At 46.9% G+C, this 17,021-nt stretch overlaps 1 protein-coding gene across 3 annotated transcripts in view; it reads right to left on the bottom strand.

Moving 5' to 3' along the window:
- The window catches only part of NKAIN4 (sodium/potassium transporting ATPase interacting 4), a 50,560-nt gene extending 43,457 nt beyond the window's left edge, over positions 1 to 7,103 (bottom strand). The window contains exon 1 of one of the 3 annotated variants that reach the window (XR_008439778.1): positions 6,784 to 7,102. Coding sequence is in view for 2 of the 3 variants with exons in the window: in XM_053993305.1 (XP_053849280.1) it covers positions 6,784 to 6,837 (54 nt within the window). In the remaining variant the exon portion in view is untranslated. Of the gene's footprint in view, positions 1 to 6,783 lie in introns of all 3 variants that reach the window. The other 2 variants (XM_053993305.1, XM_053993304.1) reach the window with 2 other exon arrangements.
- Between the last annotated feature and the right edge of the window lie 9,918 nt (positions 7,104 to 17,021).

Here is a 17,021-nt window from a genome sequence, read left to right as displayed (position 1 = left end):
ATACTTCAATCACTTCAGTTTTTCTCCTCCCTGTTATTACCACCTACTCTCCTACTATTATTTTACTACTACAAATTCTCGACTTTTTACTCCTGTTAATCCATACTTTTGTAAACCCTACTATTATCCCTGGCAAGATGAAGATGAAATAAGATTCTGACTCTTACCAAAGATCAATAAACAAACAAAGCAGAAGTTGTTTATTCTTAGTTTGAAATCTCATGAACTTTAAGGTAATATTATGACTCTGGAATGATTACAAAATATCTCAGATTCCAATTTCCACAGGGCATTTATTCACTGAGTTTCCTTCTGAAACAAAAATACCCCAAACCACTGTGAGCAGATGAGTCACTGCAGCAAAGCACCACCCTGAGCAACACCCAAACCTGTGCTTTCCCTTTGAGGATTTTTCTCCTTAAACCTCGCCATGAGCTGGGTTTGGGGGAGACATAATGATGTCAGAGATATCTGAAAGGTGAGAACATCCAGGGTGCACAACCCCAATGAAAAAAAAAAAAAAAAACAACAACAAACCAACTTCTTTTTGGGGAGACTTTTCAGCTGTTTCCAGAAGTGTTTTCAAGTTTCTGTAAAAGTTCAGAATATTTGGGGTTTGGCACAATAAACACCCCCATCATTTTTAGCAGACATTGCTAAATGCCAGGGTATTTTCTTCCTTTTTTGTCCAGAAATGTCATTTTTTTCCCTCCTCGTGTTCTTTAGACAGGGAAGGGGTGAAGAATGTGCTGCTTTTGAGACAAAAGTTTCCACTTGGTTAAAAACTGTCTTTCTACCAAACTGAAACACAGAGACACAACCTGTGCAGTTGGGTGTGCCCATCACATCTACTGTGGGAGGACTGGGGACAAAAGGAGCATTAAATCACAAATTATCCCTGGTTTTGGTGGGTGTTTTGACAAGAAAGAAAGGTTCAGTTCTACTGACCTCAGACCCAACATTTTGTTAATGGGAAAGGCAATGCTACAGCTGGGGCACTTGCTGCTCACTGGATATTATGCATTTTCTTAAGTGCTCAAAAAGCAATGGGCTAGTCCAGGGTTTTCCTGGAGGAAAAGAGATCACAATCTGGCCTTTGTTATCCAGTTTGTTCTCCAAGAGTTCATACTTGAGGGGCCCTGGAGCAGATTCTTGGAAGAGCTCCACTTTGCACCCCAGCCAAAATGATCTGAGTTTCCATATATTATTAGCACACAATGGAGCAACGTCAGCTCCCTTAACCCCACACCAGCCAGAGGGAGAGGGTCCCCATCAGGGAAAACCAGCTCCTTCTCTTCTTCTACTGAGAGGAAAAGGGGAAGCCAAAGGAGCAGAGAGTGACCAGGAAAAATCAGAGTGGTCAACAAAGACACTGCGTCAGCTGAAATAAAACCCCAGCTCTCCAAGGAGAGTTGACTTCAACACCACCCTGCCCTCAGCTGCTTTTTTGGCTTGGCTTTGGCCAAATTTCATTCCTGGTCTGAGTGGGTTTGGTCAGAGGACACAGTTCCTGTGAGTCATCTGCAATCTCCAGCACCACCATAGGAAAGGCGGATGTGGGGAGCCAGGAGACCTGGGCACGTCTGAAACACAGACCCCAAACTGCTCCTCCCTTGTTCTTCCCTTGTGCTGCAGTGTACTGACTCCAGCTGCTCAGGAAAAATGGGAGAAGAGGGGGAAAATCTCACACAAAAATTCAACTTTTTGTAAGAAAAGTTCCACCACTCCAAAATTAAAAGTGTTTGCCAGCACAGCAAACATTTGCCAGCACATTTTTGACTTCTTGCCAAAATATTCCGGCCAAAACTTGGGAGAAAAAGTCAGGATTGTCTATGGAAAGCAGATACTTCTCATGAAAATATTCATTTAGTCAAATCCCCAGGTTTCTACTGAAAGTCAGCTTCGGTGGAAAATGCTGACGAGCTCTATTATTGGCATAGCTTTAATTTTCCTTTGTCTGGAACAGACATGGAGAAGACAGCATCTGTCAAACGTAGTCTTTAGTCCTACATTATTATTTAGCCTGGAATATTGTTCAAGGTCTTCAGGACAGGTTTGAGCCATCACAGAGCTGGGCGCTGTGCACATCCACCAAAGATGGCCCTTTCCCTGGAGGGATTAGGATTTAAGCACAAGCCATGGAGAAGATAAACAGCTGGGGAGAGCACAAGGTAATTTTGGAGGGGTCCTGAGCAGCGTGATGAGCAAAGGGACGCTGTGCTTCCCCTTGCACCTGCTCTTCCCCCCAAGGCTTTGTGCTCAGCCACACGGCAGCTGGGCAGGCTCACAGCTCCCTCAGGGCAGCCTGACTCTGCCCTGGCTCCAAGGCAGCTGCAGAGAAGGGGAGAGACAAGTCCTGCTCTCCTCTCCCAACCTCCAGTCCAAATGATCCCTGGGGTGGAGAGGAGAAAGCCAACCAAGTAATTTCTACAGCCCCCAGACACTGCAATCCTGTCTCCTCCTCACCCTAGAGAGGGACATGCTCTGCCACCCTCCCCCTTGCAGCCCACGTGTGCTGAGGGATCGAGTCAGAAATCAGGATCACAGAATCCAGGTTTGGGCTGGAAGGGACCTTAGATCATCTCATTCCAACCCCCTGCCAGGGCAGGGACACCTTCCACTGTCCCAGGCTGCTCCAAGCTCCATCCAACCTGGCCTTGGACACTTCCAGGGATGGGGCAGCCACAGCTTCTCAGGGCCTCACCACCCTCACAGGGGAGAATTTCTTCCCAAAATCCAATCTAAACCTACTCTCTTTCAATGTAAAGCTATTTCCCCTTGTCCTATCACCACATGCCCTTGTAAAAAATCCGTTTATTCCAACTATTTTAACTCACACTTCATTTTTGCCCAGATCCAGCCTTTCCATGGCATCCCACCACCAGTCTGCCACACTCCCCTTCTGCCCTCACTCCTCACATGCTCTGCATTATTTTATGCCTCAATCAAACCAATAAAAGCACTTCAAGAGAGTAGTGAGAGAAGGATCTGTGCTGGTTTCAAACAGCTTCCAGAACTGGTCATCCTCTTCTGTAAGAGATTAAAAAGGAATCACTAAGAAAGGAGCAAGGCAGAAAGAGAGCATGAGGAAATAAATAAACAAGCAAATAAATAAATAAATGTATATATGTATATAGTTACTTTTGGTTAGTCTCGATGTGCAGTCCCATCCCAGGGCGCCTTGTTCTGTGCTCATTGAAGTATTAGTCACTTTTTCCATTAGAAGCTGTTATTCTAGGGGGATTTATAATGTATCTGTAAAATTGTCTCCAGGCTTTGCTTGGCATCTGAGCTCTCAATCCATGGACAGAATGTAAAGAAACTACAGTTGTTTGATTTATAGGGACAGGGCACAGGGAGCCAGGGAATTTTTCCATGCTCAGTGGAAATAAATTCACATAGTGCCTCCGGTGCACAGGCACTTACTGCTCCAGAAAATTCACCAGTTGGGTGCAATCTCACACTGGCCGAGAGGAAAGCAGCAAATCAATGCTTATTTCATATCTCCCTGCCTGAGACCCAGCCCTGGTCTGTGGCTCCTCACCAGGACCCACCCAGCCCACTGGTGGGTGTGACAGCCTCATTCCACTCGGGTTCAGAAATCCTGCCCTTGGCAAACCTTTTTCAATTCTAATTCCTACATGGGGCATTTCTTAACCCACTACAGAGGCTCCCTGACAGAGAACCTCATGATTTTTTCCTGGGGAGGCCTATGGCTCATTTAAACTTTGCTCTTGTTTCTTAATACGCATCTGCCCAAAGGTTGGGAGGGATGAGGAAGGGCTGGTGATCTGATACAGGTGCAACAGCTCCTGGACAGCAGAGGTGCTTGGGCAAAGTGAGAACGGGGAGGTGACAACCCCTTTGGGAATCACAAACCCTGGAAAAGCACCCCAACACTTTGCTGATGGTCCTTCTCCATGCCATCCATGGCTGAGGATAAACCCTTTTGCAGGGCAGCCCTGACCTGGGCCATCTTTCACCCAACTGCTGCTGGAGGTAGGGCTGGACTGGGAAAAATGGAAGGATTAGGGACAGGGATGCACACCAGGACAGAGGAAGGGAGAGCCAGAACCTTCTTGCAGCTTCCCTGCAGCACTGCTCAGCAAAGCACCGAGCCTAACGTGGACGCTTCAAGGAAACAATAATCTAAAATTGGAGCACGGCAAATTATTTATTCAAACTACAGCCTTCCCTCCCCCCTTGATTAGCAAATCACTGGGGAGTCAGTCCTGATTTTCTTCAGACAGATGCAAACGCTCTCCTCCTCTCCCTGTGCCACGAGGCTCAGCCCGTGGGGGGCTGAGGAGCTCGTTGGTATTCGCATTGTGTAGCAGCTCCTTCAATTCACACGTTGTTCTGCTCTCCGGCTGGAGCACAAACTTTTTCTTTGGGAGCACACACTGCAAATGATGAATTTGTTTGTTTTCTGCCTTTTTTTTTTTTTTTTTTTTCCCCAGGGAAACATTTAGACTGCAGTGTGCAAACACTCCCCACACGCTCACTCAACTACTTGCACCTAATAATAAAACAATCTAAATGAAGCATTGCAACTCAGATCCCTGAGTCGAGTTTTTTGGGGGGTTGTTAATGTTTCCATTCATCATTTATATAAAAAGCCCTGTGAAGCTTTGAGGAACAGACACGAGAACATGTAACAGATCTCAGGGGTGTGCTGCAGAACTAAAGTGGGAGATCCCAGCACCAAAATCCTCTCCCCACTTACTCAGAGGCAAAAATGTCCACACAAGAGCCAGAATTTCACCCTTGGAACTTTGGCAGTGGGAGACCCAGAGCTTGGCAACAAACAGGGAAGGCTGTGAAGGGTTCAAAGTATCAGATGAAGCTGAGCAGAGACATGAGAGGAACAAAGGAAGTTCACGTCATTATAATTTATTGATGATCTTGTCCTGATTGCTTCAGTGTTTTGTCTTAGCAGAGCCCACCCTGGGCAGCAGCGAGTCCTGCACGTCACTTGGCCGTGTGGATATGGAAGTGATGTGATGATTTACAGACAAAGTTTGCTTAATTAAATAATAAAGTAAATAACAAAGCACCACCAAAGCTGGATCTCACCCTCACCCAAGCTCTTGCTGGGAACTGGCCAGGATCTCCTGACCTCACAGCTCCAGAAATTCCCTCACCATAGTTCACATTTTTCCAGCTCTACCAATTCACCCAGCAAGTGCCATGGGAAATCGCTACAGCTTGAGGCATCCAAACTTGCTTAAGAATGAGCCAAACTGATTCTTTTCTTCAAGGAGGAGGGTCTTAGGGAAAATAAAATGCTGGGGGTTCTTTGTCCCCGTATCTTGGATACAAGAAAACTCCCACGCTTGTCAGAAATCAGAACAGCACCAGCAGCTCATGGCTTTTTCTTTTTCTCATTCCCTCCCTTTTTTTCCCCCCAGTGTGTGAATGTGTGCTCAGAGCAGGAGGACATAGTGATGGGTTTAAGAGACAGTGAGTGCTGAGACACCAATTTCTAACGTAATACAGGGTGCAGCTTCTTTCATGTGTGATCACGGGTAAAAATCAAAAGAAATAATCCAGGAGACTAAATACACTCCCCAGCCATTCAACTCACTCATAAATATGCTGAGCAAGATGCTTTGTGCAAGAAAACCCCATCACTTCTATTCTGTATTTTGTTTAAGGATGAGTCAAATCCTCCACACTCGTCTTCCGATTGTGCTAGTCTGAGTTCACAGGGGTGCATTCCCACCCTCTTCCCTTGCAATTTTAGGCCGATGGGTATCATTTCAAAACTAGCAGGTTCCCAGTTTTCCTCTCCCACCTTCAGTCCTGTGTCTGCTCCCTGACCCTTTGCAGGAAAAGAAACGTTGTCACAGCACCAAACTCCAAAACAAAGAGTTTTAACTAAACTCACCCCTTGGCACCAGCAAACTATTCAAAAGAACTTCGCAGGAAGCCTGCCCTTTCCTGCGCGCTGCTAACGCTCCAAAATAAAGCAAATTTGGGACACGGCAATGAAATTAAAACCCTAGATGCTGTCATTTCCTTTTTAAGGCTGGAGGAGCCCTGGAGCCCATTAGCAATTGACAAGAAGGGGACCCTCCAGATCCAGGCTGGATGCGCACAGACACTCAGGGAACAACCAGACCTTTGTTTACCATCAATGCAGATGTCATAAGGACCAGGAACCCGCACTCGCCAAGGACCGACCCGTGCCCACCAGGGACCGCACTCTCCGCACACTGGGAAGTTTATTCCTACATAAATACATTCGTATTAACAGGCACATTCTATCTAAGCACTTCATCCCGAGGAGGTTTGAAAGAATTCCTTCCGAGCCAGCACAAACCCCAGCAGGGTGGGATGCGGGCGACCAGGGTGGGATGCGGGTGGACCTCTCCATGAAAGAAGCCGAAGGTACCGGTGGGTTTGTGCACGTATGAAGTTTGCTTTGGTTTGCAACATCGCCACCGAGCCGCCGAAACTCCTCTCAAAGAGTAATTTTCTTCTTTTTTCAGTTGTATTTTATAAGCACAAACTTATTAATTGAAAACTACTCTTTTTTTCCCTCTCCCTTTTTCTTTTTTTTGAGTTCTAAGCACCGGTAAATCCCCCCTGGCACAGCACAGCGTCCCCGGAGCGCAGCCCGACATCCCTCCACCTTGCTGCTCCGAGCCGAAGTTGCGGAGGAGCGCAGCCCTGCCCGGGGCAGCGGGCACCGAGGCGCTTTTGTTCGCGGCCCCGTCCCGGGGAGCCCAACCCGCCGGTCCCCGCCGGCTCCCCCCGATGCCGAGAGCCTCCACTCACCAGCTGCAAAGTGCAGAGGAAGATGAGGGTGCAGCGGCCGGTGCAGCATCCCATGGTCCCCGAGCAGCGGGGGCAGGGCAGGGGCAGCCCGGTGGCCGCCGCCCTGGGGCTCCGCTCCGCTCGGCGGCCGCGGGGAGCGAGGCGGGCGCGGAGGTCGCTCGGTGTCGCTCGGTCGGTGCCGGCTGCCGGAGCCCCTCCGGGAGCCGGGGAGGAGGCGAGTGGGGCCACAGCTTAAAAGGGCAACGCTCCGGCGGCGCTGCCGTCCCGCAGGCTGGGCGGGCTGGCGGGGCGGGGGCTGCCGCCAACGCCGGGATGCGCCCCCCGGGCCCCCGCAGGCGCGCTGGGATGCTCCGGCCCCGGCCCCGGCCCTCCCCCGGGAGGCGGGGGCAGCTCCGATTCCCTGGACGGGGCAGCTCCTTGTTTTTCTCTTGGCCGGACGCGGGAGTGACCGGTCCGTACTGGGGCAGAGAGCTGTGCTGGCCAGGTGTGCGTGCAGGACACAGGGTCTGTGGAGCTCCTTTCCTCTTCCCACATATGCTCCCCCGTGCAGGTGCTGGCATATTCTCCCTGAACATTATGAAGCCCCAAACTAACCTAAAACGCAATGGTTTTTCTCATAAAATTTTTCAGAGAGGATGCACACGGAAAACAAACTCCTAAAGGGCGATAAGACACGGGATTCTTTAAAATGCACCTGTATGGGTATTTTACAGTGTACCCAGGCTTGAGAAGGAATCCCTGACTGGGAGCAGAGGGATGTAGGAGAGCATCGCTCTACTTCCAAAAGTGCTTCTATCTGAGCACCTTGTATGCACCACTCGCTGTACCCTGCAGCTGTAGAAAAGCAAGTCAGTCGACTTTAATTGTGAACAGCAGAGCAAACCCACAAGCACACAGCCACCTCCTTTACATGCCCGAGTCCTCCCCATTGCCTCCCCTGCCGCAGGAGAAGCAGGATCCAGAAGCCACGGCTCATGCCAGCCCACCCTCTGCACGCACTTGTGGCTGGCCTGAGGAGCAGGTCACACACCACACACTGTGACTGAGACAGACTTGCTGCTAAGCTCAGCACAACAGGATAAGAAGCTTTGGGAGAGCCTCATCTGGTGACAAGGTCATCTCTTTGCAATCTCCGGTGGCTCCAGCGTCTGCACAACAGTTTGTTCTGTCGCCTCTGGCTGTCCCTTCTTCCTCTGAAGCAAGTCAGGGTTTCGTTTCTGCCTCCCAAGCAGGGTGTGACACCCCACCAGCAGTGATGAGCTCCACTTCCAGTTTAAACAAGCACAGCCCTCTGCTCCTTGCAGTGGGGTGACAAGGAGGTGGCAGCTGAAATCAGAGCAGCTCTATCATTTCACTGGAGGAAAGCGCTGCCTGCCTATATCCAAAGGAAGCAGGATTGGTCCTCAAGTGCTAGGAATGTTTAAAACCTTATATTAACAACATTATTGTTATTCACATCAGCCACAGGGAGAAACAACAAACAAACAAGCAAAGTCTGAATACCCGAGATTAGAAGGCGGCCTCTGAATTGATCACAAATCCTTCTGGTTTTAAATGGTAAAATATATTGATTATCTGACCTGTGCACTGTGCATAACCAAGGCATCAATTAATGCAGTCAGGTACAATAAAACACATTTTATTATAGGTGAAAGGAAAACACCCAGAGAGGAAACACACAGAGAAGAAACCAATTTATTTCACCCAGAAAACTCTGGACTGAGGAAGCTTTGGCAGTATTATATTCTGCAGAAGATGGATTTTGAATAGAAAAGGCAATGGAGCAAAGATCAGTTTATTTTTTCATGAATGCAGATAAAACATTCCTTACAAACTGCACAGGGAGGGCTCAGTCTGCACTGTAGGGTCAGGCAACTGACATCAGAATTAGAACAGGAGCTCAAGTTGGCCAAAAGCAGCCTGGGGTTAGGCTGGACTTGTTACATGCTCTGGAAACTGCTGGGAACAGCAGGGGAAAGCTGGGATACAGCCATGCACGTTAGAACCTGCCTTTTGTGCCAGTTCTTAAGGTTTTCTGCATCTCTTGTTCCACCTCCTGCTTCTAAAAACCTCCTGTAGGCATTGCTATTTTCCAGCTCAGTTGTACTGCAAAGGACACACAGTGTGAAACAGCAAAAGGTATTTCTGCTGAAGGGCTAAGCTTGACAGAAATAGGATTTTTTCCACCTGCACTTTTATCTTGATAAGCTGTGCAGAAAGCAAGCATGGCTTGGCCAGGACTCCACATGCATGTGAAGGAAAACACAGACTTTCCTGAGCTTTTTGATAAGGGTGAGGCCACAGGAATAACAAAACCTGTATTTCAAAGAGAGACTTAAAGCTCCCAGAGGCTGATACTATAATCTTCATTCATATGATTTCTTACCCATGTATCTGACCATCTGAATTCCTGCATGAGTGCTGCAGGACCACACACCTACCTTGAAAGTTTAACTCATAAAAACAACTACAACTTTAATTTAGTATAAAAAAGAAAGAAAATCAAAATTGCTCAGTATTCTGAATATTTTATTTCCTGAAGTATAAACTTACCCTCAGCTTTTGGTGGATGAAATGTTGCTTCAAGAGTCCAGTCTGAATGTTAAGAAAGATTTCTCCTGATTAAGAGGTTCTGGATGGGGTGTGAGTGATTCTTAGCAGGGATATTGGTGTACAGAGATATGTGTACACAGAGCAAGGCAAGCACAGGCACCTGCATCCCTCACCATAAGGAGAGGACCAAGTACAAAGAACTGGTCAAGCAGTCATTACTGCAGCCCTCTCCAAGCCACGGGGATGTTTAAGAGATCCTAGTTGTTTCTTTTACCCTCCTTTAATTCCTGAGGACGTGCCTGTATTTTAAGATTCAGATGCATATCCTGACTTCATGGAGGGAATGGAATCCCTCCATGGTGTGGGAAACATCCTCAGGTTCAAATGATGCTCCAAAGGTTGAATGTCCCTGTTCCTAGACAGTGTTTGAATCAGGAACCTCTTCCCATCCAAATGTATTGTTGCATGGATCCAGCTGCATTGCCAGAGGTGATTAACCTTAGCTACTGGGACCTTGTTATCACCTGTCTGATTACATCCAAATTTCTGGGAGAAGTCACAGGTTTACTTTAGAAGAGATGAAGAAACAAAGTTAGCACACTTGAAACAAAGCAGCGGCACCTTACCACAGCTTATCTCTAATACCTGCAGCCTCCTCGCTCTGACAGATCAAGAGGAGCAGTGGAGGCTAAAAGTATTAGCTGGGGACGTGTCTCTTCACAGCTAATCCCTGTAATTGTCACAGCTGCTGAAGGCTGGAGATGCTCTTACAACCCATGGTACCATGGGGTGCATTATTCCATTCAGTTCATTTACATCCACCTCCTCTCCATTTTAATAACATCAGCTGGGTCATGGTGCCTTTGCAGATGTCTGATCAAACACGGCAGTGTCAGAGTGTTCCAACCTTTCCATCCACACCTCAAAGGCAAAGCCTGCTTGTCCCACAGCTAATCAGCCAGCCTGCTCTCCTGCTCCAGGGCACACATCAGCCTTCCCAAGGCATGTCACATCCTATTTCTGTGTCACAACTAGAAGTAAGCCCTACTGCCAGTGGCCTGAGTGATGGCAGCTCAGCACTGCACACAGCAGGATTTCCTGCAGACACATCCAAAATGATCACTGGCAAGTCTGCACATCCAAGGTGGATGAGCTGTGAAGCTTCCTGCCACAGGACACTGTGGAAGTTTAAAATGTACAACTGAATTAGGATAAATCATCTTCCTGCATGGGAGAAGGAAAGGGCTCTCTCCTCTCTCCTCAAGACTAACGTTGGATGCAGGGAGAGGATCTAACTGCTGGTGACTCGAGGTTGCCTCCAGTCACCTTGGGCAGCCAGCTCTGGCTGTAAAAACTGGGCTCTGTGATGTGTCCCACATGTCTTATTGAAGACTTTCAGCATAGAGAAAAATTACTGAACCAAACAGAGAGTATGAAAAAAAGGACAAGAACTCTTGACCTTCTAATTCTAAACTTGTAATTTTTCAAACCTGCCATTACCCTGTGCTAATAACTGCTGCTCTGGGACTGAAGCCAGCTGAAGCCAAGACTATCGTGGTAGAAGACCCAAGAGGTGGCAATAGCCCAGATATGTCCTTCTCTCCAGAGGGACTAGAGAAGCAGAGAAGCCCACACTGAGCAGCACCACAGTGGCACACCCTCAGCAGGCCATGGCCAGAGGAACCACACACTGATCTTCCCCTCCTTTTGCAGCCTGGTGAATTAATTGCTGAGGAAAACAGCCTGGTGACAGCAAAGCACAATGTTTCAGAAACTGTTCTCATTGCTGCACAAGAAAGGAAAAATTCTCAATGATTTTTACACTTTGAATGGATTTCCCTGCAGCCCAGGGCGATCTGTAAAATTCATCAGAACTGGTGTGTGAAATCTGTCATTTTCTCTCTGATCCCTGTGAAGTCTCCAATGTTGAGAGGACGCAGCTCCTAATCAGGGCTTTTCGGCATTTTTACACCACCATCGTCTGCATTTCACATTTGTAATTCTCTAATATTAACTTGCTGAGCTGCACAACAAATTCTCATCACTCTTTGATGACCACGTGGAGGATGGCACAGGGAGAAGGAAGATTCACCAAGTTCTCTGGTACGTCAGAGTAACAGCAAGGTGAACAATTTGTCCATATCTGGCTGATGCAGCTGCCTTGTTTGTGTGATCAAGGCCTGTATAAAGGAAACCTGACTGGCATCGTTCCTTCCCTGGATCAAACACAGCAGCACCCATTTACCTCTGCAATGGAGTCAAGGTTCAAATCCACACCTTTACAGCTTTGCTAATGTGGTAATTCTGCCATAACGTCCCACAAACAGCCTCTCACAGCCCTCTTTGCTCTATTTCTCCATGGCTATAAAGGAAAAACATTGAGCCAGACACACCCTGGAAGCTGCCAGCATATTTGTTAGTCTGAGGGGGTGCCTTGTGCCACAGACCATCTCACCTAAGCAGCAGCACTGAAAATCCTCCCTCATCCACTGAAATCTCCCATCTGTCTTATTGGTCTGGAGACCAAAACCATGTAACAACTACTGAACTTGAGAAAGGCTGCTCAAACTAGTGTTGTAGTAGCTCTGGGCATGGCATGTGCAGGGACAGGATCCAGGGAACAGCATGGAGTTGTGTTAGGAGAGGTTTAGGTTGGGTATTTGGAGGAGGTTCTGTCCCCAGAGGGTGGCTGGGCATTGGAACAGCTCCCCAGGGAAGTGGTCTTGCCTCCCAGACTGGCAGAGCTCACAGAGTGTTTGGACAATGGTCTCAGGCACATGAAGGAATTGTTCTGTGCAGGGCCAGGAGCTTGATGGATCCTTGTACCTTCCAACCTAGGATATTCTATGATTCTATGTCTGCATTCCTGACAAAACAGGCACAGCCTGGAGCAGAGGGGAGGCAGTACCCAAAGGGTTAAACCCCGCAGGAGAAGCACAGCTGACACCCAGCACCTCGCCATGCAATCCGAGTAGCTGGCATGGCTGCAGCCACATTTCCAGCGGCAGTTTCACTAGGCACTGTGACCAAGGAGTAATTCAGTGCAGCTGCCAAGGTCCCTGGGTATTGATACCAAGTGATTATTCAAGGTTTCCATGCAACAGTTGCATTTCTCAAATGATATGACAAAAAAGAGAGCCTGAAGGGTGAGAGCAGTCTCCAGTTTCGGGCACTGGCTTAGGGCGCTCTCATTTAGAAAAGCTGCTTCCCCATTTGCTTAGGAATCATTTCTCCCTCTCAAATGATTACAAACTTCCCCCAGCCAATTTAACAAGTCTCAAGTGATGTGATGGAGAAGAAATCAATAACGAGTTTCTTTTAGCATGTCTTTTGAAGGACATGTGCAGCAGTGTGGGTGTGTGGTGTCAGGAGCGGGCATTTGTGAGTCCTGCCCCGAGGAGGGGATGGAACATGAGGTCCAAAGATATTCCAACCCATACACACACAAACCCAGCTATTTTTCTGCTGTGTTTCAGTGATATTCTCTCCAATCCCAGCCAGGGAGAGCTAATGGGTATTAAGAAGTCAGCAGTGTCAGGTGCCACCAGGCTGAGGGAGCATTTTTTACACACATTTACTTAAGAAAGACTTAATTGCCTTGGAAATAAGCCACTTGAACCAGCCTCCCAGAGTTCATTCTGAATATCCACAGAGTAGATTCAAGCAGCACTTCCAGGCTTTTTCCCTCTCCTGGACCAAACTGACCACTTTGACAGCTTTGATTGACAGTGCTACAAACTGTGATGTGACACACATGGATGTGACATAAACACAAAGTTAAAGCTGCGTTGAGTAACAGCTGCTTTTAAAATAAAAGGTTTTGCTTTTCTGCTGTTTGCTGTTCAAATATCAGAGTAAAGCTTCCTGTGGTCTCATGTAAAAGCTTTCCAAATTTTGTTCAGTTTTTGAAATGAAAAAAATGTGCACAGGGAGAAGGACTGATGGGGGTTTATAAATACAAGTATCTGCTGAAGTTTTGTTTCAGCTCAAGCTCTGAGGTGGAAAAATATAATGAAAGGATGTCTGAGTGACCTGATGGGTAGCAGAAATACACACATTAAAATGCCCTCCCAGCTGTGTGGGGGAGTGGGCACAGGGAGCTCAATCAGAAGTGAATTCCCTATAAATATGCAGAGGAAGGATGGGGGCTGATTACTGTCCTGATTTTGTCTGTGCTTTGAAGAGCTGGACATGAAATTCAGTGCTGGAGCCTGTGGTGTGTGGTCATGGCATAGGCAGGACTCTGTGATTTAGCTGTAGGACTAAAGCCCTGCCTAAACTCTGCCTTCTGGTGCCTGACCACCAGCAGGGCTGTGCTGGTCATTAGATGGAGTTACTGATTTGTCTCAGTGTCAAGTTAACTGAGGAAATGTATCAGAAAACATGGGTTTCTCAGCTGAAAAGGAAGGAAAAAAGTAATATTCCCTTGTACAAGGAAAGGGAAGAGACTGTTTTATTAAGTGCATGTGACAGTTCTGTTGCTTAATGGCAATATTCATTGTAGCTGGGTAGATTTGCTAGACTGTGGCTGCCAAATGCAATGAGTATCAATAGCCCTGAGTGCTATGATTAATAAAAATAAATATTATTTGTTCAGTGTAATAAATAATAATATAAAAACAAACATTTAATAACAACTGGTGTTTTATCCCATGGTAGAAAATATGTCACATACAATTTTTCTAGTATTTTTTTATGTGACATAAGGTTAGTAGGAATCTTCTGTCGAGATGTACAAAAATAAGACCCTCCCCAAAGTCACTCTGAACTCTCAAGCTCATGAAGTTGAAAATGAGGTGAAGCCTTTGGTGGCTCAGGTGACAACCTGCAGTTCCCAGGGTGCTACTCAGAGCAGGAGTACCAAAAAACCCTGCAGGAAAAGGGTGTTACCACAGTCCCACCAATTACCCAGACTTCTCCTGGCACTAGAAGGGCTGAGTTTGGGGTTGCATTATGATTCACACAGTTACAGCCACACTTCTGTGTTACATTCACAGGTGTACTTTGTTCACACAGTTACATGAGTCACACACAGTGACAACGCAGACCTCCAGTGGTGACATTCATCATGCAAACAGGTCCATTCCTCGCTCCTTGCTCCTCAGATTTATTAAGTAGATTTATCTAAGATGGGATCTGCTTTTCTTCTTGTTCCCCCTCAATTTAAGTGTTGTGACATTCTGATATAGTGGCTCATCTCAGGTGTGTTGGGAGGGAAAAAGGCAATAAAAATTTACAGTTTCTCAGTTCATGAGAAGTGCTGCTACTAGTGAGGGCTGTAATTCAGCCCACATAGGCATCAGTAAACAAGTCCAAAAAGGCTTTTGCCTTTAATATTTGAAGCTCAGGCTTTCAGCTGTTCTAGAAGAGAATTTTCATGTATTTTTGTGTGATTTAAACTGAGAGGTAATGCTGCTTCATTAATGTCAAGGACTGCAATATTTAATAACCAAAATCTAGAAAGGGTTTAGTAAATCTGTAAAACAGGAAAAAGTGAAAATGAATGCTCTTTGGTTTAAATCCTATTCCAGAGATTTTTTTTTCCCCTAAGAAGTCTCAATCCCATCATTAATTTACAAGCAAAATTGTACACTAGGTAGCTTATCTTAGTAAGTCTCCACTTGCTATTAGTCTTCTTCACTGCAATTATGGTGAACTTATTCATGAAATCTCTGCAGAATTTGGCTCTAGCTGTTTTCTGTGCTCTCAAATCAGACTGACCTTTACATGTTTGCATATTGTCCTTTTGAAGCCAAGCAAAATTATTTCTATCTGGAAAATCTCAACATGGAAAACAGCTCAAGGATACTGTGCCTGCGTTGTATTATTTTATGCTGTAATTTGTTCCTTATCATCATGTTTCATATGTTCTTGACATTGGGCATAACAATTATAACAATGGCAATTGTGCTAAAAATATTTGTCATTTAGTTTCAAGCTAGAAACAGCTCATAAGCAGATAAAGAGAACAAGTAGGGAAGGCAGTGCTGGCTGCCTTTGCAATGTTTTTTCTTGGCATTATCTATTATCTCAGAATAGACATTTGCCACGCATTGCAGATCTGGGGAGAGAGCTATGCACCCATCCCAAATTCCAGGAACGGTGCAAACCACACTTGCCAGGGAATGGCACACATTTATTTGCTCGCTGAGGACAAATGTTTGTGGCATCCCTTCATTCCTACTGCTCCCCAGACAGCCCCGTCCTGCAGCCCTCATGTAGGTGAGTCTTTTCTGCTCACGGTGTCTGGGGTAGAGGATGACTCCTGGCTCAGGCTGTGAGCACACACATTCACCCAGAACCACTGCAGAGCCAACGCCGACACAAATCCCTGGATTATCTACCAATTATATGGAAAAACAAAGATTAATATGCTCATTAGACCCTGTAACACAGCATTTGTGTAATGGGAACCTCATTGCCTGTTGGTTCACGTTTACCAGAAAATTATGGTGCTTATGAGAAGAGATTACTTTCTTCTTAACTGGAAAAGCAAGTTATTTAAGCCGAGTTTGCTTTATATTTCATACCCCTTCCTCTGTCGGCCTTACACAACGCACACTTAAGGGCCCATTATCTTCTCATTGATGTGAGGGCATTATGTGTGTAGCCACCATTAATGGTAATGAAAATGGCTCCTGTTAATCTCCTGTGCGCTGATAGTCAGATAATAGCCTACTTATTAAGTACAGAGGCCAGACTAGGAGTTGCAGTGAAATGAGCAGCATATTGTCTCTGTGGGATTCAGATGTAAACACTAAATCATTGCCCTGTGCCTACAGCTGATTAAAAAGAAGTTAGCAATAGCATAATTGTGCTTGCCTGGCCTGTGCTTCCAAGCACCACAGAGCAACTCTGGGCGCTCTTTCCATCTGATCCACTCTCACCTTTGGGAGGATCTCTGGAGACAAAGTCCTGAGCTGGAAGGGACACACAAGGATCATCGAGTCCAACCCAGACTTTTTGGGGTTTCTGTGCACAGGAAACCCCCAAATCCCACTCTGTGCACCCCTGATAGGATTATCCAAAAGCTCCTTGAGCTCGCCTTGGGGCCATGACCATTCCCTGAGGAGCCTATTCAGTGCCCAAACCCCTCTGGGGGAAGAATCTTTTTGTAATATCCAACCTAAACCTCCCCTGACACAGTTCCAGCCATTCCCTTGTGTCCTATCCCTGGTCACCAGAGAGCAGAGATGCTCCTGCAGTTCCTCTCATGAGGAAGCACAGACCTCATTGATGTCTCTCCTCAGTCTCCTCTTCTTCAGGCTGAACAACCCAAGGACCCTCAGCCACTCCTCTAATGGCTTTCCCTAGACCTTTCCTCATCCTTGTGGCCTCTTCTGGATTCTCCTTAGTACCTTTAGCACCTCCATATATTGACTGGGGTACCCCAAACCATCCCAGTGCTCCAGCTGTGACCACAGCAGCGCAGGCACACCTGGACGTGGGGGAGGCCTGGGGGTCCAACCAGCCCCTCCATCTGCTATTCCCAGTTTGGGAGCAACATGGGCCATCACCTGAAATCACCGCTTCGCTCACATCCATAGGTGTGTGAGGAAAAAACACAAAATTCCACATAATTCACCCTCACGGGCAGCCTCCCCTCAGCGATAAACCCCGGGGGTCATTTTTGCAGCCTGGAACCGCACGGAGAGCAGCGCGCCCGCAAGGCTCGCTGTAAAGCT

This window comes from Vidua macroura, chromosome 17 (assembly GCF_024509145.1).
Source record: "Vidua macroura isolate BioBank_ID:100142 chromosome 17, ASM2450914v1, whole genome shotgun sequence".
Classification (NCBI taxonomy): Eukaryota; Metazoa; Chordata; class Aves; order Passeriformes; family Viduidae; genus Vidua; species Vidua macroura.
The sequence above is the reverse complement of the archived record's forward strand: the minus strand, read 5'-3'. Positions and strand labels throughout refer to the sequence as shown.